Raw genomic sequence first — 23,369 nt, 5'->3', positions numbered from 1 at the left:
TTCGGAGTTTAAGCCAGATTCGGCATTGTTTTGTTGAACTTCTGTTAGCAGCCTCTCTCTTGTTAATCCTCTATTGTCGTTGCCTTTTTATTGATATTGAGCACTTAGCGATGCGGAACTCTTAAAATTTGATCTAGTGTATTTTTGGACATCTTGATACTTGCGCTTCGAAATGCCCAGACCCCAGTATAGCGTGACTCGGAGGTACAGACTACACACTGATAATAGATAGGATATGACTATAGCGAGTCCTGATCAAATGCCTATTGAGAATTTTCCGTGCTGGTTAGGCTGGGCCATACTATTGTATTGTGCTTTAACGCTGCACGTTTGCCGATTCTCCAACCAAAAACCACTACGACCCCGCCAAGCCACGTGACGGCCTGCTTATCGCCATTCGTGGGATCCGATAAGCAAAAAAAGCTCCGGTTCTCCATCGGCCGCTTCTGGGATCCTCCTAACACCGGTTTGCCGCTGTGCCCGTTTTTGCCCCCCTTTCTTTATTCTTCCTCCCTGAGCATGTCTCTAGAATGGAGCATTTGTTTTTCTGTCTCTCACTTCACGCGTTTGCCGTCCTAATAGCCTATTCTTAAGCCGCCGGGCCTGTAAGCCAGCCCCTCTTTGACCTAAAACACCTCAAAAGCCAGCCTTACAAATTGGCCCACCGAGATTTTCCGATCGCCGAGGCCCGCGAACTGTTGTTGCTATTTGTTGCTTATTAGAGAGGTCCTATAGATATCTCTATTTTCAATTCCGTGTCCCAAACTTTGGGTGGTTATAGCTATTCCGGGAGGATCAGTTTGTTATAGGGAAACCGTTAGACGCCCAGCTCAAATGAAGCCCGGACTTCAAGCCGCACCGGAGGGCAAGAAGGGTACGCATTATCTCATATTATTCGATGATTCAGGACCTAATGCTTATTTTAAGTGTGGACGACATTGATCACCAATACCGATTACCTTTCCGGCCTTCTTACACTAGAATATTCTTTAAAACGGGTGGGATCAAAGTACCCCTTAATCGCACTCTACACAGATACTTTCCCACCCGAGGGTCATGCTGCGCTAGATGCAAGGGGTATCCCCAGGCGCCATATTCCCTACCTCCTCCCGTCTGTTCATAAAGATTATAGTAATGACACCCGCTTCTATGATTGCTGGAGCAAACTCACGCCCTTTTCGCTTATTGAATACGACCGCGTTGTTCAGCTAGACAGCGATATGCTCGTATTGCGAAACATGGATGAGTTGATGGATCTAGAGCTAGATGACCCTACCCTCGGAGGCAGTGGTCCTCGAGTTTTTGCAGCGAGCCATGCATGTGTTTGTAATCCGCTGAACAAATCGCATTACCCCAAGGAATGGTATCTACCCCGTTGCGCAAATCCTCGTCATTGGTCCTTTACTTACACGTTCACCTAGGAGCCCCGCCAACTGCGCATTCACCAGCCAGCATGGCAACCCTGATAAAGCACAAGTAGAAGGAGCATCGCCCGCTGTGGGCCTCTCCATCCCCAATGGCGGCCTTCAGGTTGTTAATCCATCGCTCGGAGTGTACAATCGCATTCTCGAATGCCTGCAAAACCCAAGCGCCACGTCACTCTACGATTTCGCAGACCAGTCTCTCCTTGCCGACCTCTTTCCTGGTCGTTGGGTCGCTATTCCATATATATATAATGCCTTAAAAACACTTCGGTGGGACGGCGTGCATGATGTTATATGGAAAGATGATCAAGTTAAAAACGTGCACTATATCTTCAGTCCAAAGCCATGGGATGAAAAATGGCGAAAAGAGCCAGCAAATGGTGAACAGTTCACAAAAGCCCCCAAGGCAAGAGTAGACGAGACTCATGACTGGTGGTGGAAAATTAATTTTGAACGGCTTGTCGAAGAAAAGCGTTTAGGCATTCCGAAAGATGGGTTCTAGAACAATTTTGGTAACTCATCGATTGCCTCTTTCTTTTGATATCTACATTTCTCATCTAATAATGTGCTTTGATATATGAGCAATGCATTTGACAACCTTTTATTGCCTCACATGTCCGCTGGTGACTTGAAGCCAGGTGAAGAGCGGGGTTCTCGACCGTTAGAGGGCACATTTTGGGTGCCATTAAGACATTTGGGGGCTGGAGAAGCCGGCATTGCAAAGACTACCGCTAGTTAATTGAAGGATGTCTCCGGTAAACGAGCCCCTATGGCTCTGTTATTTCTTGGGGGTGAGTGTTCTATAAGTTTCAGAGCCAGCATGGCACGTACAATATTCCCCCACGAATTATAGTAAAAGTTGGTCTGTTTGTCTGAAGTTGCCGTCGTTTGAATGTTTCCCCAAGTTTTCCAACTGATCCTTCTCCCCGCAAGCAACAAGGAGGCTTGGGTAGCTCCCCTTCCTTATCACGGAGGTAGTAACTTGTCGTGGCTTAGTAACGTATCTTTTTAACTAAGCATGGTGAAACCATCTCAAATGTTCTCTTGTACGGAGTAGAACCTCCGTATGTAGCGGCAACAAGTTATCCTACAGCCGGACATCGCGGCCACAATTTCGCCTGATGGCAAACTTCTTCTAATCTTGCTAAGTACTCCGTCAGCTCTGTGGTATCGGTAGAGCTATAGCTAACTGCACCACGTGCCCTTATCAGTCATTGCGGTTAGTTGGTTAGTTTTTGGCAAAAACCCCCTGATCCTTCAACCCACCCAGTTTATTGTTTCCTTGAATCCTACAGCACGACTCCTGCCACCTTTTGAATCATACCGAATCCATTCATTATATGCGCCTGGTTGAGTCGCACTGCAGTCGTGGGGTAACTAACTACAAGGATTCCCTGTCCCCTGCTGTGTGCACTATTTGGAACACACATCCCGACAACATTATGGTATAGTTATCTGGTTCATAACTATGGGAGATACCGCACAGATCATCAGCCTTGCTCTTATCTTCTGCTTACATATAAAACGATTGCTGGTCGGATTTCGCTCAACTGCTCAAAATTGGTAATATGTGGATTTACAGATCCCCGCTTACATATATATCGTTCAAGAAGAATTATCTAAATTTGTCAATACACAGTTCCAGGAGTATTATTCACCAACTGCTTTCATTCCTACACTAGAAAACAAGAAAATAACAAATTTCGGACAACGTCGTTCTATAAGAGTTGCCATTCAACCCAATCAGGCGATTGATTGAAAACCTGAGAGTCATCAACCGCTTCAGCATGTCGACAGTCTTGCATAATTTTGGAGATTGGCAACCCGCTAGGCTCACGTTTCTTACTGTCTTAGCTTTTGTGTCTTTTCGAACTAATTCGGTACCTGACCAGAAGAAAGAGGTGCACCTAAAGCTAAACACTCAACAGCTTTTGTGCGTATTTTGCAGTCGACGCTTACGTTTACTGTACTTATTCAAAATACCAACCAAAGCGGCAGCTAGGTGGTCTCCGTGGGTTCAAGAAAAGGTGCAAAGTTTTATAAAATCCATTCTGCACTGTCTACAGCGCATTTCTTTTCATTGGTGGATCAACTCTAAACGGTCCAGCATGCCACTGTGCACTTTACTTTACTGTGCGTGCGGGTATTTTGGGCCTTTTGGAAATAGCCAGCTCTTGACTGTACATGAATATAAAATTTTAACCACTGCTGTATTACCTGAATTCTCTATCAATTTGATGGTCTACAATGGCAGTTTTCCAAGAACTTCAAGCCCAATGGTAGCAATAGTTATATATCCTCCGCAAGAAGCAGGGTACTCTCTCTAGACAGACCACACTTACTGCAGACCTTTTAATACATCTTTTTCATGGAGGGAATTCTGGTGACGTTCAAAAAACAAAACGCCCTCACAGAGGCTCGAACTCTGGACCCTGAGGTTAAAAGCCTCATGCTCTACCGACTGAGCTACAAGGGCTAACAGTGGCACGTGAGAAGATGTAGGAATATATGAAGGAAAAGAACTTTTCTCACGAGGCTCTAAAAATATCATCTCTCTTTGCGTCTTTTCAAAGTACGGAGTTTGTGTAATCGGTATCCAGCCAAGCATTGAAACAAAACGGGCTGTGTTCGGGGGCCCATCTAGAAATACCGCATGTCCGAAAAGCTTGCTCGTGTCATGAAACATGCCCAGAAGTAGCTTTATTCATGCGTTATCGCCAAGTAGTTGCAACTAACTACAGAGATGCCAGTGCATAATATGTAATGGGCTGACGTGGTGCTGTCACTTTTGGGGGGCTGTCCACGTTGACCAAGGCGCGGAACGTCTAGGGTAGAATCAAGTAACTAATAGCTAGGAGGTTGAGGAATTATGTCTGTGCACGTTGATTGTCTGCAGGAAGAAATATCAACAGCTGTTTTCACCGCAATTTGTTACGAAGGGTGCCTGCCATACAAATATGTACCGAATAATGTAAAATGTCACATTTATATATGAAGTGCGTTTGTAAAAAAGCAAAAAATAAACTTGCGGGAAGTAGTAATAAATTGCTCGAATTCCAAATAGAAATACCCGTAGATACTTGGATGAAAGTTATGGATACAAGGAATCAATTGTTTTGGTGATACCCTGGCATCTAGAACATCATCTCTTGATGTTTCCATTGAGATATAGATGTATTCATTAAATTGGGACTGCCCGGTTGATTTTTTCGTTTATTTCGACAGGAAGTTGTAACACACTATTGCATCGAATGGATTAGCAGCGAGTCAATTGTAGAAGCATACGACACGGGTCGGGGCATACCGTCTCCCAGCCTTCGTGGCACAACAACCACATAATAATGACGCGGGATAGCAGATGACCTTGGGCACGACGCCAAAGGCTTTTCGTTAGCAACAAGGAGGCCCAATGGCTCCCAGGATGGAGGGGTATTCATACAGCGGAGAATATACCAAGCCAAAATGCTAGAGTGTATTGATTTTTCATAAGCGATATTCACTAGCGGTACCTTATAGCACATAGCTACTACTCACCCAAGGTGGGCCCGACGACTCGACATCGACACGGGTTCTGGTTTGAACCGCATTGAATGCAGATTGGGATCCACGGAATATGGGGAAGGCGATCCATTTTTGGGCTGACGGCAGGTAAGTTGATCAAAAGGAATTTATCATTGAACAAGGTGGTTCGGAGATGCTGCGCCTGCAGCGAATGGAGTGTGTATGAAAAGCAGGATCTAAGGGTATGACGTTGCATCCAAGTGTGCGGGAAGTCAAATCGAACATCAGATAAGATCCGATTTCCAAACAGGCAAGCATAAGAAAACAGAGTGCATGTCAATGACATACACAGAATCATTGTAAACAGATGCTCTCAGTTTAAAGCGCATTAGAAAATTCGTTAACGTTCGTAGAGTCATCACCAAGCACTGGTCACGCTTTCTGTCTCTTCGCCACGAGGGCTTCAACAGCGGCACCAGGGTCTTGAGACTGCGCATGCTGCTCATTTCGAATCCTCTCTCTGACCTCCATCAGAGCTTTACCTAGCAGATTCGAGCCCCATCTCGCCCGCATCGCACCGGCATTGTTCGCGCCGAACCCCACGCCCCAGATCCTATCTCTCGGACTGGCTTCGACGAGTTCTCGGTTCCCCGTTGCCAATAGCTGCGTCTGAAGATCTTCATTTTGGGTAAACTTGAGGTAGTTCCCGTCAACTACTATCTGGAAACGCTCCTTTCCCCAGACTGTGCCGTCAAAATTGGGGATCTGGCGGCCAAGGCTTCTCAGTGTGCTGGGATGGGGGGCTGGTTTTCCGGGGGCGAGGATTTGCTGGGTGATGATGTCGTCTGGGGCGAAGAGCATGCCTTTGCGATGCATCATATAACTGGTTTCAGAAAGATCAGCGGAAGCATTGGAGGAGGGGTATTGGAAGAGAAGTGGTGAAAAGAGGGGGCGGGGAGTCAAATGACGCGGATGGGCTCACTGTTCACAGTTCATGTATTTGATTTCAACGTCTTCCCTATCCCCGACGACCGTAAACCTCGACGTGTACCACTGGCTAAGGAACCCATGCGGCTGGCTGGGTTTCCAAAAGTATACTGGCCCATCTGCTTGCGCGGGCTTAACTTCCTCTTTGGGCCCCTCTTGGAGTTGTCGTTTGCCAGTCATCATCAATATTGCGTAGCGGATGGTAAATATGACGCAAGCGAGAAAGCACTGGGGCTACGGAGTAATCTATGTCCAGGAGGCTGGGGGGCCGCCTATGTAGTTATGTGAACGCGCAGCATGTTTGAAAGCGTTAACCGACCATCGCTGCGATGAGTCACAGAAGTTGTCAGGCTGCGGGCCCCAAGTGGCTGGACGTCGCTGTCGTTTAGAAGTGCGAAATTGGAATGTGAGAGTAGGTAACGAATATAGGAGCACTCTGGAGTCGCTACTCCGGGCAGCATGTTGCTTCTGCTTTCCAATCCTGTTTCTATGTGTCAGTTGGATTGCAGCCCCTTGGTCAAAGCTGAGCTCTCCCGGCGCTAACAACAGGAGAACAGATAGTTGGTGGAGAGGCGGCAGCAAAGGCTGAAACACGTTTTGCTTTCGCAGGTAAATTTAGCAGTACGTGACCCCCCTGGCTTTGGGTGACGACGACACCGACGACTCTCAGTTGCCCCGAGCCGCTTGGAGGATAGCGAGTTGGGTCCGTATATCCACACGGCCGAATGTGGAATACGGAGTATACGTTCACTGTCCGTATCATGGGTGCCTGAACGGAGTGCTCCGTAAAGTAAAATGCGTACAGAGTACAGAGTATATGCCTCCAACACTACAGAGTACGGCCAACTACTATCTCCCCAGCCTCCTTCTAGAAGTCTTGATCTCTGAGCACAGAAAAGTTTGCGTGGATGACTGGCAGCAGGCCAGCCCTGGGGTGACGTCAAGCTCTGACTTTTGCTGAGTGAAAAAAGTCTGCTGGGCGACAATGAGCGGCATGAAATTTCTGTTCCGCGGGGTCTCGCTCGAACGAGCTTCTTTGCGGTGTCACCGGCAGGTTAGTATTTTGCAAAGGCAGCAGCACAAATTCTAATCTTGCAGGCAAACAGGAACAAGCCGGTACTGACGGCACAGCGTCCATGGTTCGAGCTGGGTGTTACCGCACGGTTTGTAGAACCTCTCGAAGGCAATTGCAACCTCCACCATGATTCTTTGGCTGCCGCCAACTGGCGAACTCGAGTCGCACACCGGATTTCTCGCAGCGAGGTCCTTCAGTATTCTCGCAGGCCCGTCAACCAATGAAGGCAAACGGTGGCGGGGAGACGATCTCGCGCCCACGGCGAGTAATAATGATCTGCCTGGTGGCACGGCGCAACAATGACGGTCGAGATATGGATGTTTGCCAGATGGCGGGGGCAGGGCCAGCGCGCGCTCTGTCTTCGAGAACGACGGTCTAGACGAACAGCCGGCCAAGGTGAACGAACAATCGTGCTCCACGGTGCGACGGCGGGTTGGGAGTGCCGCCTCGGTTGGGTGGGCGCGGTGGTGGGCGAGGGAAGAAACTTCCTGCGGCATCAACGTCAGCCTGTCATGGAGGCCTTCCAAGCGATCAGCGCCGAGGGCCAGGCCCAGGCGGGGCGCGCAGTCGGTCTTGGGAGAGGCACAAGCAGAGGACAAGCAAACCTTGCGACGTGTTCGAAAGGCTGGGCGGCCAGCAGCAAAACTCAGCCAGGGCGCGGTTCCACGTTGCCACCCTCTCTGCTGGGGTCACAGCTGGCCGCACGGAAAATGCGCCCTTTTGCGAGCGCATCGCAGCACAGGCGGTTTGTCCGCCGGTACCTGCGTCTGTCGCGGGGCCACATGGCGTGGACTGACTGGGCGATCGTGCAGCGCAGTCGTCGCCCAACGCCAGAGACCGACGAGCCAAGCACATGACAGACAGACAGTACTCCGTAGGAGTAGTGTCGGTCATGATGCTGAAGCCCGGAGTGGCATGTCTGCGCAGCGAGGGATGCATGCGGGCGTCATGGCGGGCGGGCAGGCAGTGCGCTTGACGCCGCGAGCGTTGGCCCCTCGCCAGCCTCCTGCCTCTCGTCGTCCTAGGCTAGCCGCGCGCTGCGGTCGCCCCCTTTCTGGCGGCGGGCGGTATGGTTGGTATGGGTGTGATTGGACCGGCGCTGGGCAAATGAGATGACTCGGGATGAGAAGCCAATTTCCCGCTGAGCCCTTGGCCGCGTCGTGGCTGGCCTCGCAGCCTGTCAGCGGAGGGCCCCGCGCCCAGCCGTGCTCTGTGTGGTTGTCTGTCTGTCTGTCTCTGTCTCTGTCTCCCTCTCTCCCTCCCTCTCTCTCCCTCTCTCTCTGTCTCCTGCTGTCCCCGTGCTACCCCCGTGCGGCCCCGTGACCACGCCCAACTGGTCGCGCCCGCGGTTTCTCGTCCGGCGCCGACCCCTGCCGCCGCCAACCGCGCTAGGCTAGCGGCCCCCGCCCGCCCCTGCGCCGGCCTCCGCTTGGCATCCCAGCGCGCGCGCCCATTGGCTCCCCTTCGCGAGCGCACGCCCCACCGTGCCCCTGGCCCAGCGATCGGCGCCCAAGCCCCCCGTTTCGTTTTCTCTCCCTTCTTCTCTACTTCTTCTTCTCTCTCCCCTTCTCCCTCTCTCCCTCCCTTCTTTCTCGCCCGCTCTTTATATCTGTCCCACGTCCTCGCCCGCTCCTTTTGGCGTTCTTTTCCGCCCTTTCGATCTTTACCCCCTCGCTGTCCCTTCGTTCCGTCCGACCTGGAGGAGTCTCGTTCTTCCTCCCACGTTCCTTTGGAAAGAGAAGAGAAAGCTCTTGGGGCTTTTGACACTGTTTGAAACCTCGGCCAGCCCGACCAGCGTCGCAGTGTCGTTCACTCCTGTCGACCTGCGCAATATAACCCCGGACTGCTGCCTGGTAGGTGTTTGTCGTCCTTCGTTTGCTGCCCTCTGTTTCTCGTTCGTGTTTGTCGCCCATCCTGGTCTCGAAACAATATGCTGTCATGCGCGATTTTTCTTCGCATTCCCATCTGCCCAAGGCGCTAGCTAACATCGCTGCTTTTCTTTTGTCCTCTATAAGCCTTGCCTTTCGATCTCCGATCCGATTCAATCTTTGAAGGCCGACGTTGCCCGCTCAATTTCGACCAAACGTTCTTTGTTGATATTATTGACCACATTCCTTCTGTACAATGAAGTTTACTCCGGCCATCTTGACCCTGGCCGCTGCCAGCTCCGTGGCTGCTGCCGCCCATCACCCCCATCGCCATGGACACGCCAAACGAAATCCCGTCGCAGTTGAGGTCGTGACTGTTCCCGGCCCCACCGTATTCGCGTATGAGCTCAACGGCAAGTCGATTAGTAAAGACGAGGCCTGCAAAGGCATCAAAGACGGGTCTCTTGTTTGGGCCAACGGTGGCAACCCAAATATCTGTGATTCTTCCCCAGAAACTCCAGTGAGCCCTCCAAAAGCCGGACAACAATTCTACGAGAAGCCAAAGACCGAGCAAAAGCCCCAGCAGAAACCTCAGCAGGAGCCCCAAGCGCCTGCTCCAAGTCCAGCTCAGCCTTCGCCCCAAGCGCCCTCTCCAAAACCTTCCACCGTCGATAAACCCAAGCCCGATACTTCCAGCCCGTCGGGTGGTGAGGGCATTGACTCGGACTTCCCGGATGGCCAACTTAGCTGTGACCAGTTCCCTTCTCAATATGGTGCTCTGGCGGTTAACTGGGTTGGCCTTGGCGGCTGGAGTGGTATTCAGCTCCCAACTTACGGCCGCAGCGCCATCACCGACATCAGAACCGCCATCAGGGGTGAAACTTGTACTGAAGGATGCATGTGCTCCTATGCTTGCCCTCCTGGATATCAGAAGACCCAATGGCCTGCTACTCAAGGCGCCACTGGCCAATCTGTTGGTGGTATCGAGTGCAAGAACGGCAAGCTACGCCTCACGAACCCTAGCTTTTCTAAGAAACTCTGTACCAAAGGTGTTGGTGGTATTAAAGTTAAGAATTCTATGAGCCAAGTTTGCTCCATTTGCCGTACTGATTATCCCGGTACGTTTATTCCATTCTTCTCGCACAAGCTCTCGAGTTTTCTAACAAACATCCAGGCACCGAGGCCCAAACTGTGCCCCTTCTTTCACAACCAGGAGCGACAGATCCTCTTACTTGCCCAGATGCTTCCAACTATTATACCTGGCTGAACAAGCCTACCTCTGCTCAGTATTATGTCAACCCCAAGGGTGTTGGTCTCAAGGATGCCTGTGTTTGGGGTGATAGTAGCCGACCGTATGGTAATTTCTCCCCCTTGAATATCGGCGTTGGAATGAGAGATGGTAAAATCTGGGCGTCTATGTTCCAAAACCTCCCAACTACCAAGGTAGCCCTCGACTTCAAGGTTGAAATTCAAGGTGAAGGTCTCTCTGGAGTTTGCCGATATGAAAATGGCCGCTACTATGATTCTAACGGCTCTAACGAAAAGGGATGCACGGTATGCTTGAACCTCAGCTATTATGGTGATTTTCGACGTACTGATACTTACTCGTACTAGGTCCAAGTCATCTCCGGCGAAGCCACCTACGTATTCTCGGAATAAAGAAGTTTTTAAGTTCGCAGCAGCATGTTAAACACCGGTGTTCGCTGCGTTATTGATTCCTCTCTCTTTGGTACCAACAGGTACCCGGCGACGGGTACCGCTTTGATTGATATATAGTCAACCTCTCCTGTGACGATTATCCAGGAGTCTAATCAATAATGGTGCTATTTATTTTTTGTTTATTACCTTTGTCGCACTTAAAAACGTTTCGTCTTTTTTTTTGTTAGCTCTGTCATAGTATATTTAGTAGCGCTTTTCTCTTTGATTCTTACCACTTACCTTGACGGAAGTGCATCTCTGCAAGGCGTACTCCGTTCGGAGCAACGTTTGATGATTAATGTTCCCTGTGTACGGAGTACACTCGGGCGTTGTGTATATTCTTGGATATGAATACGACCAAACTCGTGCGGCTGTTATGCCTGCTTTGTTCCGGACCTGGGGAGTATGTAGTAATAATATGTAAGCATCAGGGGGCCACATAAGCGAGGTTGGCCTCCCCATGCCCCTTACTAGTAGATTGGGCACTTTCAACCACAATTCATTTCCGCGATAGGAAGCGCGCTTAATTTTAATACGGCCTGTACTTAATATTAATAGGACCAGGACAGCCTTCTATTTCGGAACCGCCACAGTCAAGAGGCTATGATCACCCTACGCTGCCGGTACGGAGTACGCCGTACTCCGTAGACAAGCCACCTTTTTCCTATCGATCGTACACACACGACGAAATACGTAGTATGCACGTAGACTACGCTCATCTTTCTCTAAGTGCGCGCTGCGTACATTCATGCCGTGATACCAACGAGCGGCCCGCCCGTCGAAGCCTGCCGTCAGCGGCCATTTCAGCATCAGAACGCGTGGCGATGGACGAATGAGATCATTAATTACCATTTCGTAAACTGGTTCTAGGCTGGAGGGCATGGATCTACGGAGTACGGAGTACTCCGTAATGTCTCCTGACCAGATCAAATCGCGGTGATCATCGATCGCATGCGAGCTTGATTCCTATGTTTTTTTTTTTTTGTTATTCCCGATCCTTTCCTTTTCGATACGAGATCGACTGTCCATCGATGATCCTAGTTGGCTGCCAGGTACTGCATCTTGGTTCCTATAGACAGGGGGGGAAATTCTCCTGCGCCCTTCCAACCTCGATGAGTGGAATAATACTCAGGGTAGCGGTATGCTAGGGGCAGAAAGATTCTGAATGGGTAGTGATGGTCCAGGGAAGAAATTTATATCCAAATAAATTCATCGTTTTGTTCCCCTGTTTCTTTTGGCATTCATCCATAATACTCGGTATATTGCAGTTATATTGCACAAGTTATATCCAAAAAAAAAAAAAAAGGATAGAGCGGAAGTATATACGGAGTACTCCGTAGAGTAGAGGGTATTTTTTCAGATCGCTCCCTTTTTAAGACGTCTCGGGCACCTCGGGTTTCTGCCCGTATATAATATAGTATTGGGAGTATATATGGAGACTGCGGTCCATGAGCTCTCTCCTCACACCAACTAAGAGAAGCTGAATACGCGGAACGCTCCATCCAAGTACTCTGGTGAACAACGCGAGCGAGTAGGCTTCTAAAGCCTCAAACATCATTGCTTGCTGGTATCGTCCGAGCTCTTTGAGTTTCCGGTCTTTTGCCCATGGGGAGAATGGGACCTGTAACGGGTTTTAGCTTCTTCAGAGGAGCAAAAGAAACGAAATGTCAATGTACGAACCTTATATATTTCTTCAGTGACGTTCTTGAACCCAGCATCGATACACCATTGTTTATAGTTCTTTGACATGCCCATTGGCTTTCCAAACTTCTTACTGGCCTCGAGCAGTCGATCCCTCCACTCAAGAATATTGGTGGCCTTTTCAATTGTCTCGTCATCGCCAAACACTCCCACTGTTGAATCAGCAACTTCAAACCATCCTCCGGGGATTAAATTGGCCATAACCTGGCCAAATAACCGCGGGTAATCCTTGACACTGCCTTCAATATTACGTGCATGGATGAAATCGAAAGGTTGGCTGGTATTCCAAGTCGATTCGAAATCGTCAATTTCGAATTTACAGTTCGGCGGAAGCCTGTCGTCGTGTGTTAGATCTGATTTCTTTGAACCTGGAGTAGAGTGTAATCATACCACGATGGTTGGATCGGGCTCAAATCGGTCCCTAAGAAGAACGTGTCAGCTAGGGTGCATAAGCAGCATCGATGGTTGAAACGTACCCGTCACAACGGCGTGTGGAAGTTTGCTACGGCATTGTATTAGCGTTCCAGTCAAGCCATACTCAAACGAAGAGAATCATACTCAGCCACGTCGATCGCCCAGCTTCCTGTACCCGTCCCGAGATCTAGGATACGAGAGACGCCTGATGGAATGGGCGCACGATATAGCTCTCCCGAAATAATCATACCGAAGATGTGATGATGCTGTTACTGTGAGAAATACTACTTGTCACAGATTAGAAGCAAATAACCAACCAGATCAAGTCGATCTTGTTCCCTCTCATCATTTGGCTGAAGAAAGTTAGCGGGGAACTGGCTGCATTGAGGGATTGCATTTGGTCATACAATGAGATATTCTCCCTCCCGATAGGCGTGATAGCGTCTTCCATTCTGATTAGGTTGATTTAGCTGTTTGGGTCCCTGCAATTGAAGACATATACTCACTTCATATCTATTGGAAGTTAGAGATACAGATCCGGGAGGGAGGGGTTCGTTATCTTACTGATAATTCAACACACTGGAGGTCAGTGACGCGGTGCTGCTCTCGATGCTAAATTTTGAAGTTAGCGCTGACTTCGGGAAAGCCTAGGCGATAGACTCACGATGCTGAATCGATTTCGTCATAAAGATCGTTATCGTCCTTTCTCGTCGTTAGTATGTCTCGGTGTTTAGTTATTGAGCAGAATACTGATTATTAGGGGCACTGACTTCGGCCACTATTATCTGGTTCTGCTGCGTCTCGCTACTCGTATTCGCGGCCATCCTGACCCCGGCTTAAGAGAAATGTCTCCTTCTACAGATTGATGAAGATAACCAAAAAGAAAGAGGGTTGGGGTGCCTGGGTAGGAGATCGGCGGCTTTAAAACTGTATGCCCATATCTAAATCTGGACGGCCTCAGGCTGTTTTGCAGAAGAGAACGACTGAAAGAAGTCAATGGCAGGGGCGCTTGTGGGCTGCCAGGTTGTTGTTAGTAGTACTGAGAGCACGGAAACAGCCGTTGGCGGGCTTGCCCCCCTTCGTACGGCAGACCGCAGCGGCCGGGTAAGGCAACAGTCACCGCCTTCGGTAGTGGCCGTATAGTTAGTAGGCTAGTTCGTTGGTTAAGTTAGTTTGTCCCTCAACTCTGAGAACAATGTGTAACTAACTTGGGCCGCTGACTCGCTGTTCCTCCAGGTTGCCACAACGGAGGTGTAGATTCGCGGATTGCACAGGACCAGTATTTCCCAGCCGGGATGGATTCACAGGCGTATGTATTGCTCACCGCTCGTCCCTGTAAGCCAAATTCCTTCGTCCCCCGCGAAGGAATTTTTCCGAACCAGCGAGCTGAGGAGGAGGAGGTGGTGGTGGCAATACGCCGCTTTGGGTTAGTGCGGCAGAATGGAGGGTATTGCCAGTCAGGCGCTGCACTATCCGTAGCTGCAGTCCGCCGTATGACCCCGGGTCCCACGCCGGGGGAGCCCTTCCGCTCAACATAGCGTGGCTCTTAGCGCCGGAAGAACAGGGCTTCGCTTGGGCATCATGCGTTTCCACGCAGATGCTTAGCTAGCTCCGCTTGGCCCAGCCTAACTGTCCTCGGGCATTGGTCGAACGGAAGACTCTGCGGTATTTTGCCTCGTGATTGTAACATTATTGACACCCGGCATGACTTGCAGCCGTTCGAGCCTTTTGCCTGGCCTCGGGTAACGCTCTTACGGTAATATTGGCGCCGTTTAGAGGGTTTGGCGCTACTGCCGACGTCGAATTTATCTGGCGTTGATTGGCTAGCCATTCTTCAGCAATGGCTGCCACTGACTCGCTGGGAGGGCTGAGTTTGCTCTGTTTGCTGCCGAACCTTCTTGTCTCCATGTGAGAAACTGACCACCCTGCACTCTATTATTATTATTACGACCAGGCTTGCGCGAACGCTCGATACCTGAGTATTGTTATTAAATATTCTCCATGGCACAAAATAAGCCGAGATGCAAAGCCACGGTGTTCGATTTTCGCCTTCGGGTGGAGCACATACCCCTCATCTTCTTGCAAAACAAGCACCTTCGCATTTGAAATCTCCAGGTGGACGTTGACGATCAGACTTCCTCTCCACAAAACCGGGCTGGGATTAACGTTATTTTTTTTCGTGGATTGATGGGCTGCTCGTCTCCATCAACCTTGCTGAGCCGCTTCTCCGCTCTGATGAGAATCTACACGAACACTATAGGGTAAAGAAGGGCGTCACTGCGCAAGTGATATTCACCGTTGCAATTCAAATCCTAATGGATTGCTTCCTTGGACCAATGCCTCTTCTGAATTTAGACTTCGTCAAAAATGAACCCCCTGAAGAGGTTGGGGGGCCCTTGAATTCAGAGGATACCTGCGAAGGAACGATCACAATACAACAAGAGTAGGGAAGGCGGTGAACACTGTTGCCCATTCCAAGATATAAACCACTTTTTTGCCTACTTTCGCTTGCGCTGCATACCTATACGGTCGGGAACGTTTCATCTCATCGTGAGCATTCCTTCAATCATGATTTGGTACGATTGTTGGGACTGTTTCGATAAACAGAGTTTGCCAGCATGTGCCTTCTCATCTGTTAGCGAGAACTTAGTGGGCGGGGCCTGTTAGTCTATCAGGATGCAACCCTTATTTATCCCTTTGCCATTGGTAGATACTCCCTAAAAGCACCCGTTCGTCAAGTTCTCGCCCTTCTGAAACCATGAAGGTTGAGACGCCAGGTGGTCTTGAGTTTTAGTGGAGTTTATCTTTGGATTAGAAATGGCATGAAAGACCCATCAGATTTGGCACTTTCTCAATCCAATTTTTGGACAGAGGCTACAGGGGGTATGAAGCATGGTATTTCCGCAGTTGATTTATGAGCATCCCATTTTGGCTGCCTTGGTGGTATGCTTGGTGTATGCTATCAGCCTTGCCGTTTATCGATTATGGTTTTCTCCGTTATCCAGGTTCCCGGGTCCGAAGTTGGCTGCAGCTACACTTTGGTATGAGTTCTACTATGATGCGATCTGTCATGGAAAATATACCTTCGAGATCATGAAGATGCATGAGAAATATGGTTTGTGTCTGGGATTTCTATTGGAGACTGTTTAATAATCAATCACAGGGCCTATTGTTCGGATAAGCCCCCATGAGCTTCACATAAATGATCCCGAGTACTATGAGATTCTCTACTCTCGAGACAGCCCTCGCGACAAGTATTCTTATTATACGGGACAATTTGGTACGCCTATGGCTGCAATTTCCACCAAGGAACACGCCCACCATCGCCTTCGCCGTTCGAACATGAACCCTTACTTTTCCATGGCCCGCATTCGCCAGTTGGAACCTTCCATTAAAACGCTCGTGGATAAGCTCTGTGCCCGATTAAAAGAGTTACAAGGTACCGGAAAGCCGATCGTGGCACAATATGCCTATACTTGCTTTTCAACTGATGTGATATCGGACTACACCATGGGAAGCGGGTTTCATTATCTAGACGAGCCTGATTTCATTCCTCATTGGAGCGAAACTTTGAGTGCAATCGCCAAAGCCACCGTCTTTTTCAAGCCATACCCATGGCTTTTTTACTGGCTGAGGGCCCTTCCAGAATCCCTGGTTGGTAAAATGGAGCCGGGAATGAAATTGTTTTTTGTTTTTCGCCGCCGCTGCGAGGCACTAATCAAAACAGTTATTGACGAGCACGACTCTCCTGATTATGATGAAAAGCGGAAGTCATATGGCCATCCCACATTTTTCCATGACATTCTTGACAGTGACCTTCCACCTGAGGAGAAGGGGCCTGAAAGGCTATCCCAAGAAATCCAAGGTGTCATTGGTGCTGGCTCCGAAACCGTTGCCAAAACATTAAGCTGGCTTACCTATTATCTACTTGCAAATCGAGATAAACTAGATAAGATGCTAGAAGAGTTAAATAGATTAGATCCTGATCAAATTGCTACCGCAGCGGAGCTGGAACAAATGCCTTATCTAGTACGTCCCTCGGCGTTTCCCAAAGCAAAATTTGCTTTTCTAACCATGCTACGGAATAACTACATTAGACGTCAGTGATGTTAGAAGGTCTACGGTTAGTTCTTTTTGCATGGTCTCTTGCATTTTGTATCTCCACTAACCTGAAATCAGCCTATCGTATGGGGTTAGCACAAGGCTTCAAAGAATCGCGCCTGACCGCAATCTTCAATATAAAGAATGGTCGATTCCAGCTGGTGTAAGGTTCTCATTCTCTTGATTATTCTGACAAGAATAACTCACAAATAAACTCTCAAGACTCCTGTTGGCATGACAAGTGTGATGATGCATCACAACGAAAGGATATTTCCAGATTCATACAAGTTCCTCCCTGAAAGATGGATGGACTCCCAACAACGAAAATACCTAGAAAAATATCTAGTTGCTTTCAGCAAAGGATCGCGACAGTGTGTTGGTATCAAGTACGATGTCCTCCTGCCGCTTTCTTCTACATACGTTCCAAATTCTAATAAGTTTCAAAACAGTCTTGCGAGGGCCGAATTACTTCTTGCCCTTTCCACGCTATTCCGGAACTTAAAACTTGAGTTGTTCGAAACAACACGTGAAGATGTTACGCTTGCCCATGAGCTCTTTCTCCCTTTCCCCAAAATTGGAAGCAAGGGGGTGCGGATACTTGTTGTAGATTGAGGTATCTATATAGGTACGCCATCAATATTTTGTCGTTCGTTTTAAAATTCTTCCTTCTTTTTAGAGCCCGCTTGGTTTGGTTTGATATAAGAATTGCTTTTTTTACGAGGCGGAAGAGCGGCAGGAGCAAACATTGCTGCTGCATTACCCAGTGATTTAGATTCGCATAGGATTTTCTGTGAACGTTGTGTTCCTTAATGTATGTAATATGTGTCTAATTATATACCACATACTATAATGGAATTACCTTTACTCAGAAAAACAGGCAATGCAGTCCCGTCGCTGCTCTTATGTTGAACTGTGACCGAACAAGAATCCTTAGCCCTCTTTTCTCTCTACGAGATCAACATACTCCGTACGGGGAACAAATATATATACTCCATAATGGAGGATACACGGACCAATATTAGCAGGGAGCCTCACACCAACAGTCAACCTTTGCACTTGGGTACTAGTATTACGGTGGCAGGATACGTAACTACAGATGGCTAGCACAGTATGAGGTAGTTACTCCGTACTCCTTGCTATGAATGCACGATGCTGCGGTGAAGGAAGGCAAAAACCGGGCTAACAATAAAGAAATGAAGTATACGACGAAGTTGTAAAGCACTTACCTATGCACGTAGTATTTGGAATAGCATCAAACCATTGTGCGGAGTACAGAGCACACGGGATGCCCGCTGGCTTGGCAGCAAGTACGTAGTTTAGAGGCCCGCGGCCAATTGGTTAAGGTTAGAACCTTAACTACCAAGCAAATTAGATTTTCGGAGCCCATTTCCAAACTGTATCCAATAGTAGTCCGTACTTTAATATCTTTTATGCTACGGTCGAGATATTGTATATGGGGTGCGGAGTATATGCTGGAAACCCCTTTTAATATTGAACTACGATGATTTAAACCCCCCCCCCAAATATGACCGACCCTCATATGCCATAAATCATGGTCCGTATTGCTCTGAACATTTGCCCCAAGACCCACTTGAATATGGTCCGATATTCTGGTACATCAGAGTTGTCATGTCCCATGGAAGTTTTACCGTACGGGGTACAGGGCACTACTAACTTCCTTCAACAATACAGTAAACCGAGCACTAAGGCAAACAAGACTTGGTAGTTGGTTTAGAGTATGGGGCGGTTTGTGATTCTCTCCGGGTATTTAAGAATATTCCTATCCGCAGTAATAAGTTTAGGTTAGCTAGTGAGAAGCACTTGCAGTAATGCAGATAATGGAAACATTAAGGAATTAAGAATTTGATGTAGTTGTACTTCTCATATCTGAATATTTGCGAATCCACATATAGGAACAGGCCAGTGATGCAAATAAGAGAGGCGCGATCTCTATATCAAGAACCCTGTACTTCAAGTGTATACATTCATCCACTAGCGAATAGTATATAGATAGAAGTTGAGCCATAGGTTGTATGACTATTCTATTCAAAAGTTTTGAGGACATATTTTTACTTTTGACAGGTGCTTAAACATTGAAAATTGTGTTGCCCACTTTATATTCAGAACAATAAAATAACGTCTTGTCCAGACGCCATTTTCACTCGCGTTTGGATCAAAAAGGTTCAAACATTTGAACTTCTGATTTCCCTTCCCTGTTTTGGTTGCTGTCGTCACCCACCCCATGGGTATCTGCTATTGTGTTATCGGGTAGATGTTTAAGCTTCAAGAGAAAAAACAATTTTACTGGGCTCAACCTCTTTCTAGAAAGTTTGCAGCAAAATCTGTTGTGAGGAGCTCAACTTCCTAGCTGCCACAAACTTACGGAGTACCTTGAGTATGATATAGCCTTCATCCAGCTGCTTGGTATGGTGCAGAAGACTCTACGACGCATATCTTAATTGTGAGCCGAAAATAAGCTTCAGTCAACGCGGCTGGCTACCATCGTCCACCTCTTCAGCGTGGCTAGCGGCCATCGTGTTGTAAGTTTAGAATCGTGTCAGGACGACCAGGGCGGCAATTTTCATGCCAAAACCTGTCTTTGTAATGAACGGAGTCACCCGCAATCTGACCCTTGCAGCTTCGGCTGCTATATAGTCAACATTAGACAAGATCAAGGAAGATATTGAATATCGTGTCCAGCTGGCACTAAAGTACCTACTTGTGTACTCCGTGAAGAAAGAAAGACAAGCGGGCGATGAGGAGAGTAGGGTGAGCTTCAAACTTTATTTACAGTTCGGAATAATATTTCACCCGACGCCGACGGTTCAAATTTTGGGGAAACAAAAATGGTGGACAAGGACGATTGTAACAAGAGTGGCTAAACATGGCGGTCTCATTTGAAGAGCTCACGATAAAGACGGATTCGGGATCGCCTTACCAACTTAATGCTGATCAGGTATGCTGGCCATCCAGTTTCCCCCTAGTTCGCCGCTAATTCAGACTCTACCCTAGGTGGTTCGAGCATCCACGGCACTGCTCAAGCACATAAAAAGCGAGGTGAAAAATCCGGCCGAAGACTCAACTACCAGGCAGTTACCTTTCGACGATGATAGTGACGCTGAAGACGGGGGAGAGGCCGGGGATACCGTCCCGGTCTGGCTAATTCTTACAACAAAAAAGCATGTTGTTGACAAAAATCGTTTAAAACCTGGGAAGATAGCTGTGCCTCACCCTCTCAACACGTCGCCGTCACTTCGTATTTGTCTGATTACTGCAGACCCCCAGCGTGAGGTGAAGAGCGTTATTGCAGATGAAACGTTTCCTAAATCTCTATCATCCCGAATCACAAAAGTCATTGGCTTCTCAAAACTAAAGGAACGTTACAAGAGTTTTGAAAGCCGACGTCAGTTATTCGCCGAGCACGACGTATTCCTCGCAGATGAGCGGATTGTACTACGTCTGGTTCAGACTCTGGGAAAGACCTTTTATAAATCCAGCAAGAAACCTATCCCCATTCGAATCGAAGAAATTCAAAAGGTCAATGGAAAACGCGTGAAGAAGGATGAGAAGAAGAGGCCTCCTCCCGGCGAAAAGTTTGCTGCCGTTGCGTCTGTTGCCGTCGTTGCTAAGGAAATTGAGAAGGCCCTCGATTGCGTCCCTGTCCACCTAGCACCTTCTACAACTGCTGCCGTGCGGGTGGGGACGTCGGCATTTTCATCAGCTCAAATCGCGGAAAATATTGAGGCAGTAGTTAAAGGCATGACGGGCAAGTTTATCGCAAAGGGATGGAGAAATATAAAGGCCATACATGTGAAGGGTGCCAATACTATGGCGTTGCCGATATGGCTGGCTAGTGAGCTCTGGCTAAATGAAACTGATGTGCATGAAAACGAGACAAAGCATAATGAGACACCTAAGAAGTCGGACAAAAAGAGAAAGTCGATCAAGGCCTCTGACGATGCGAATTCGAAGAAGCGCAAGGTCGTTGACGCTGAGGATGTTGAAGCAGAACTCGTTGCCTCAAGAAAGGCGAAGCTGAAATTACAGAAGGCAAAGGCCCGAGCTGAGAACTGATTGTTTATTGAGGGTATTACTGGTATGGTATATTGCTGGTTTTATTCAGTGATGTTGATGGGTTGACTAGCACAATTGTGTGGATATAGGGCGTTTAGAGTTTTGCGACGAGGCGCATATCTATTGGGATTCGCTGAAAATTATGAATCAATAAAAGTACTCCATAATCAATTTATAAAAAGCATATCATTGCATTTTCTCCTGTAAAATCACTTTGTCTTCAAGTTTTTTTCATACAAAATGATGCCCTTTTAAGGTTTCGCCGCGGATTTCCGATGCCTTGCTTAGTCATTAGGAATTCAAGATTGCCGGGTAGATTCCGCCGACTGCCCGCAAAAGATCAAGATGAGATCCAAGGACGGCATTTCTCGCATTGCAGTTCGAACTCACGCAAATAATTACTACTGCCTCTGTTTTCTTGATTCACAATATGATTCCTCTTGCTAGAAAGTCAATCCTCCGGGCCTCGCGCTCTCAATTCTGTTCCTCCAGAACCTCGCTCCAGTCACACCAGCTCTCGGCACTCTCGAGATTACTTTCTACCCTTGCGGTATTGGAACAAAAGGACGGGAAAATACAGGCCGCGTCTCTAAGTGCAATTTCAGCGGCTGCAAAGCTTGGTGGGCCTGTCACAGCGTTTGTAGCCTGTGGTGGAGCGAAGGCGGGTGCGGCAGCGGAAGCTGCGCAGATTAAGGGCCTTGACAAGGTGCTTGTGGTTGAAAATACGGCATACGATAAGGTATAATGGCTTGAATACACGGTTGTCGCTTAAAATAAAACATCAATCACTGATAATGATCGGAGTATAGGGATTACCAGAAAACTATGCCCCTCTTTTGGTCGAAAACATCAAGAACGGCGGTTTCACACACATTATTGCTCCTCATTCTGCTTTCGGCAAGAATTTACTACCTCGAGTTGCGGCATTACTGGATGTCCAGCAAATTTCGGATATCACAGCAATCGAAAGTGAAGACAGTAGGTGCCGGGGAATTGTTGTGGGTAAATTATGCGTCAAAAAGAATACTAACTTTGAGTTTCCATAGCGTTTGTACGGCCCATCTATGCTGGCAATGCTATTCTGACTGTTCAGTCAACCGACCCCATCAAGGTGATAACTGTTCGAGGAACGGCTTTCCAGGCCGGTGAAGCAACCGGTGGATCTGCGGAGGTTGTTGACGGTGCCGATCCCAATGCTCCATCGCCAACAGAATGGGTATCTGAAGATCTGACCAAATCTGATCGTCCTGACCTGGGCACCGCTAAGCGAGTTGTCTCAGGCGGTCGTGGACTGAAGTCCAAAGAGGAATTTGACAGGATTATGACTCCTCTCGCAGATTCCCTTGGTGCAGCTATTGGCGCTTCTCGCGCCGCTGTAGACAGTGGATTTGCTGATAACAGTCTTCAGGTTGGCCAGACTGGAAAAAATGTGGCCCCAGAGCTCTACCTCTGCGCTGGTATCTCAGGTGCCATTCAACATTTAGCGGGTATGAAAGACAGTAAAGTTATTGCTGCTATTAATAAGGACCCTGATGCGCCTATTTTCCAGGTTGCCGATGTTGGTCTTGTTGGTGATTTATTTGAAAAGGTTCCGGAGCTCACGGAGAAATTGAAGCAATAGATGTTTGAGATGGTGGTATCTTGCTTTCCTCTTTAGTTTTCTCTGCATATAAAACACTTGAGCAGCCATCCTGTCTTTTTTGTTTTGGCTTATTGGTATGCATTTTAGATCATATGCTGTACAGATACCGTGGTTGCAGAAATATACGCCTGAGATTCCAGTCCGTTCAAGCTATATTGCCTGTCAACAAGTTGCGTTGTTGAGGAAATCTCTCATTCCCTGAAGGAAATTTTCGGATGCGTCGGAGTTTGTATTATACCTTACCTGGTGCACGGCGAGAGCATTCCATGCCAGACCACACGGGGCTGAATACATCCGGCCCAGGATGCAGCTGGTCTCAGGCGGCCTTAACCCAGACAGCGCCGAGTACTCCGTGCGGAGTAAGCGAATTCGGAATTCTCAACTCCGATAGTGGCTTTAAGCCCCAAAAGCTTAAGAACTCCGAATGCACGGGCCATGAGCTAGTTAACCAACCACTCCAACTAACATGCGCGCGCTTCGTTGTTCGTCAAGGTTGTCCTTCGGCTCAAGGATGTCCACAACGGAGATATTTGTGGGTGTGTGGACTGAGAAAAATATGGAAACAATAATATTAATATTTGCTGGCTTTCGCTCATTGCCCTGTTTGCATTAAGGATTTCGTCCGCCTCAGCCGATTTGTCAGAAATGTCACTACGAAAGGCTCTACATTGTACTCCATATGATTCCGCCCTTCCATAAACGCGGCGATCTTCGGAAATTTTATCCGTCATTCAAGGAAACATTAGTAGCAATTCCGGCCCGTTGAAGAGCCCCAGACTGCCGAGTGACTCAACCCCGAGCTCATATTCACGCCAATTATGGCCATGCATACTCCGAATCGGTAGTCCGATATTAGTTCCAGTACGGAGTAGGGTGTGGTAGAT

At 48.2% G+C, this 23,369-nt stretch overlaps 7 protein-coding genes and 1 non-coding gene across 8 annotated transcripts; 5 read left to right on the top strand and 3 right to left on the bottom strand.

Annotated features, from left to right (window-relative positions):
• Positions 1-834: 834 nt before the first annotated feature.
• Positions 835-1,926, top strand: LOZ57_002819 (uncharacterized protein; the record flags this gene model as incomplete). The annotated part of the gene is made up of 3 exons (XM_049251879.1): positions 835-874; positions 928-1,363; positions 1,422-1,926. The coding sequence occupies 3 exons, from the start codon at positions 835-837 to the stop codon at positions 1,924-1,926; spliced, it is 981 nt and encodes a 326-aa protein (XP_049109197.1).
• Positions 1,927-3,827: 1,901 nt separating this feature from the next.
• LOZ57_002818 lies at positions 3,828-3,900 on the bottom strand. The gene has a single exon. It is a non-coding gene; the product is annotated as a tRNA-Lys (tRNA).
• A 1,457-nt stretch (positions 3,901-5,357) lies between these two features.
• Positions 5,358-6,092, bottom strand: LOZ57_002817 (uncharacterized protein; the record flags this gene model as incomplete). The annotated part of the gene is made up of 2 exons (XM_049251878.1): positions 5,358-5,808; positions 5,908-6,092. 2 exons carry the CDS (start codon positions 6,090-6,092, stop codon positions 5,358-5,360), a joined length of 636 nt encoding a protein of 211 aa, XP_049109196.1.
• Positions 6,093-9,111: 3,019 nt separating this feature from the next.
• On the top strand, positions 9,112-10,514 carry SUN4 (Sperm-associated antigen 4 protein; the record flags this gene model as incomplete). Its single annotated transcript, XM_049251877.1, has 3 exons — positions 9,112-9,973; positions 10,030-10,409; positions 10,470-10,514. The coding sequence occupies 3 exons, from the start codon at positions 9,112-9,114 to the stop codon at positions 10,512-10,514; spliced, it is 1,287 nt and encodes a 428-aa protein (XP_049109195.1).
• Positions 10,515-11,925: 1,411 nt separating this feature from the next.
• LOZ57_002815 (uncharacterized protein) lies at positions 11,926-13,492 on the bottom strand (the record flags this gene model as incomplete). The annotated part of the gene is made up of 11 exons (XM_049251876.1): positions 11,926-12,174; positions 12,234-12,588; positions 12,645-12,675; positions 12,731-12,756; positions 12,813-12,934; positions 12,986-13,021; positions 13,076-13,120; positions 13,175-13,181; positions 13,233-13,280; positions 13,333-13,370; positions 13,439-13,492. 11 exons carry the CDS (start codon positions 13,490-13,492, stop codon positions 11,926-11,928), a joined length of 1,011 nt encoding a protein of 336 aa, XP_049109194.1.
• Positions 13,493-15,761: 2,269 nt separating this feature from the next.
• LOZ57_002814 (uncharacterized protein) lies at positions 15,762-17,381 on the top strand (the record flags this gene model as incomplete). Its single annotated transcript, XM_049251875.1, has 5 exons — positions 15,762-15,783; positions 15,832-16,697; positions 16,766-16,791; positions 16,848-16,932; positions 16,992-17,381. The coding sequence occupies 5 exons, from the start codon at positions 15,762-15,764 to the stop codon at positions 17,379-17,381; spliced, it is 1,389 nt and encodes a 462-aa protein (XP_049109193.1).
• Positions 17,382-19,653: 2,272 nt separating this feature from the next.
• CIC1 (proteasome-interacting protein cic1) lies at positions 19,654-20,843 on the top strand (the record flags this gene model as incomplete). Its single annotated transcript, XM_049251874.1, has 2 exons — positions 19,654-19,725; positions 19,782-20,843. The coding sequence occupies 2 exons, from the start codon at positions 19,654-19,656 to the stop codon at positions 20,841-20,843; spliced, it is 1,134 nt and encodes a 377-aa protein (XP_049109192.1).
• Positions 20,844-21,273: 430 nt separating this feature from the next.
• On the top strand, positions 21,274-22,464 carry ETF1 (Electron transfer flavoprotein alpha-subunit; the record flags this gene model as incomplete). The annotated part of the gene is made up of 3 exons (XM_049251873.1): positions 21,274-21,582; positions 21,653-21,821; positions 21,890-22,464. The coding sequence occupies 3 exons, from the start codon at positions 21,274-21,276 to the stop codon at positions 22,462-22,464; spliced, it is 1,053 nt and encodes a 350-aa protein (XP_049109191.1).
• Between the last annotated feature and the right edge of the window lie 905 nt (positions 22,465-23,369).

The sequence above is a fragment of the Ophidiomyces ophidiicola genome (genome assembly GCF_022830035.1).
Source record: "Ophidiomyces ophidiicola strain CBS 122913 chromosome Unknown scaffold_8, whole genome shotgun sequence".
Lineage (NCBI taxonomy): Eukaryota > Fungi > Ascomycota > Eurotiomycetes > Onygenales > Onygenaceae > Ophidiomyces > Ophidiomyces ophidiicola.
The sequence above is the reverse complement of the archived record's forward strand: the minus strand, read 5'-3'. Positions and strand labels throughout refer to the sequence as shown.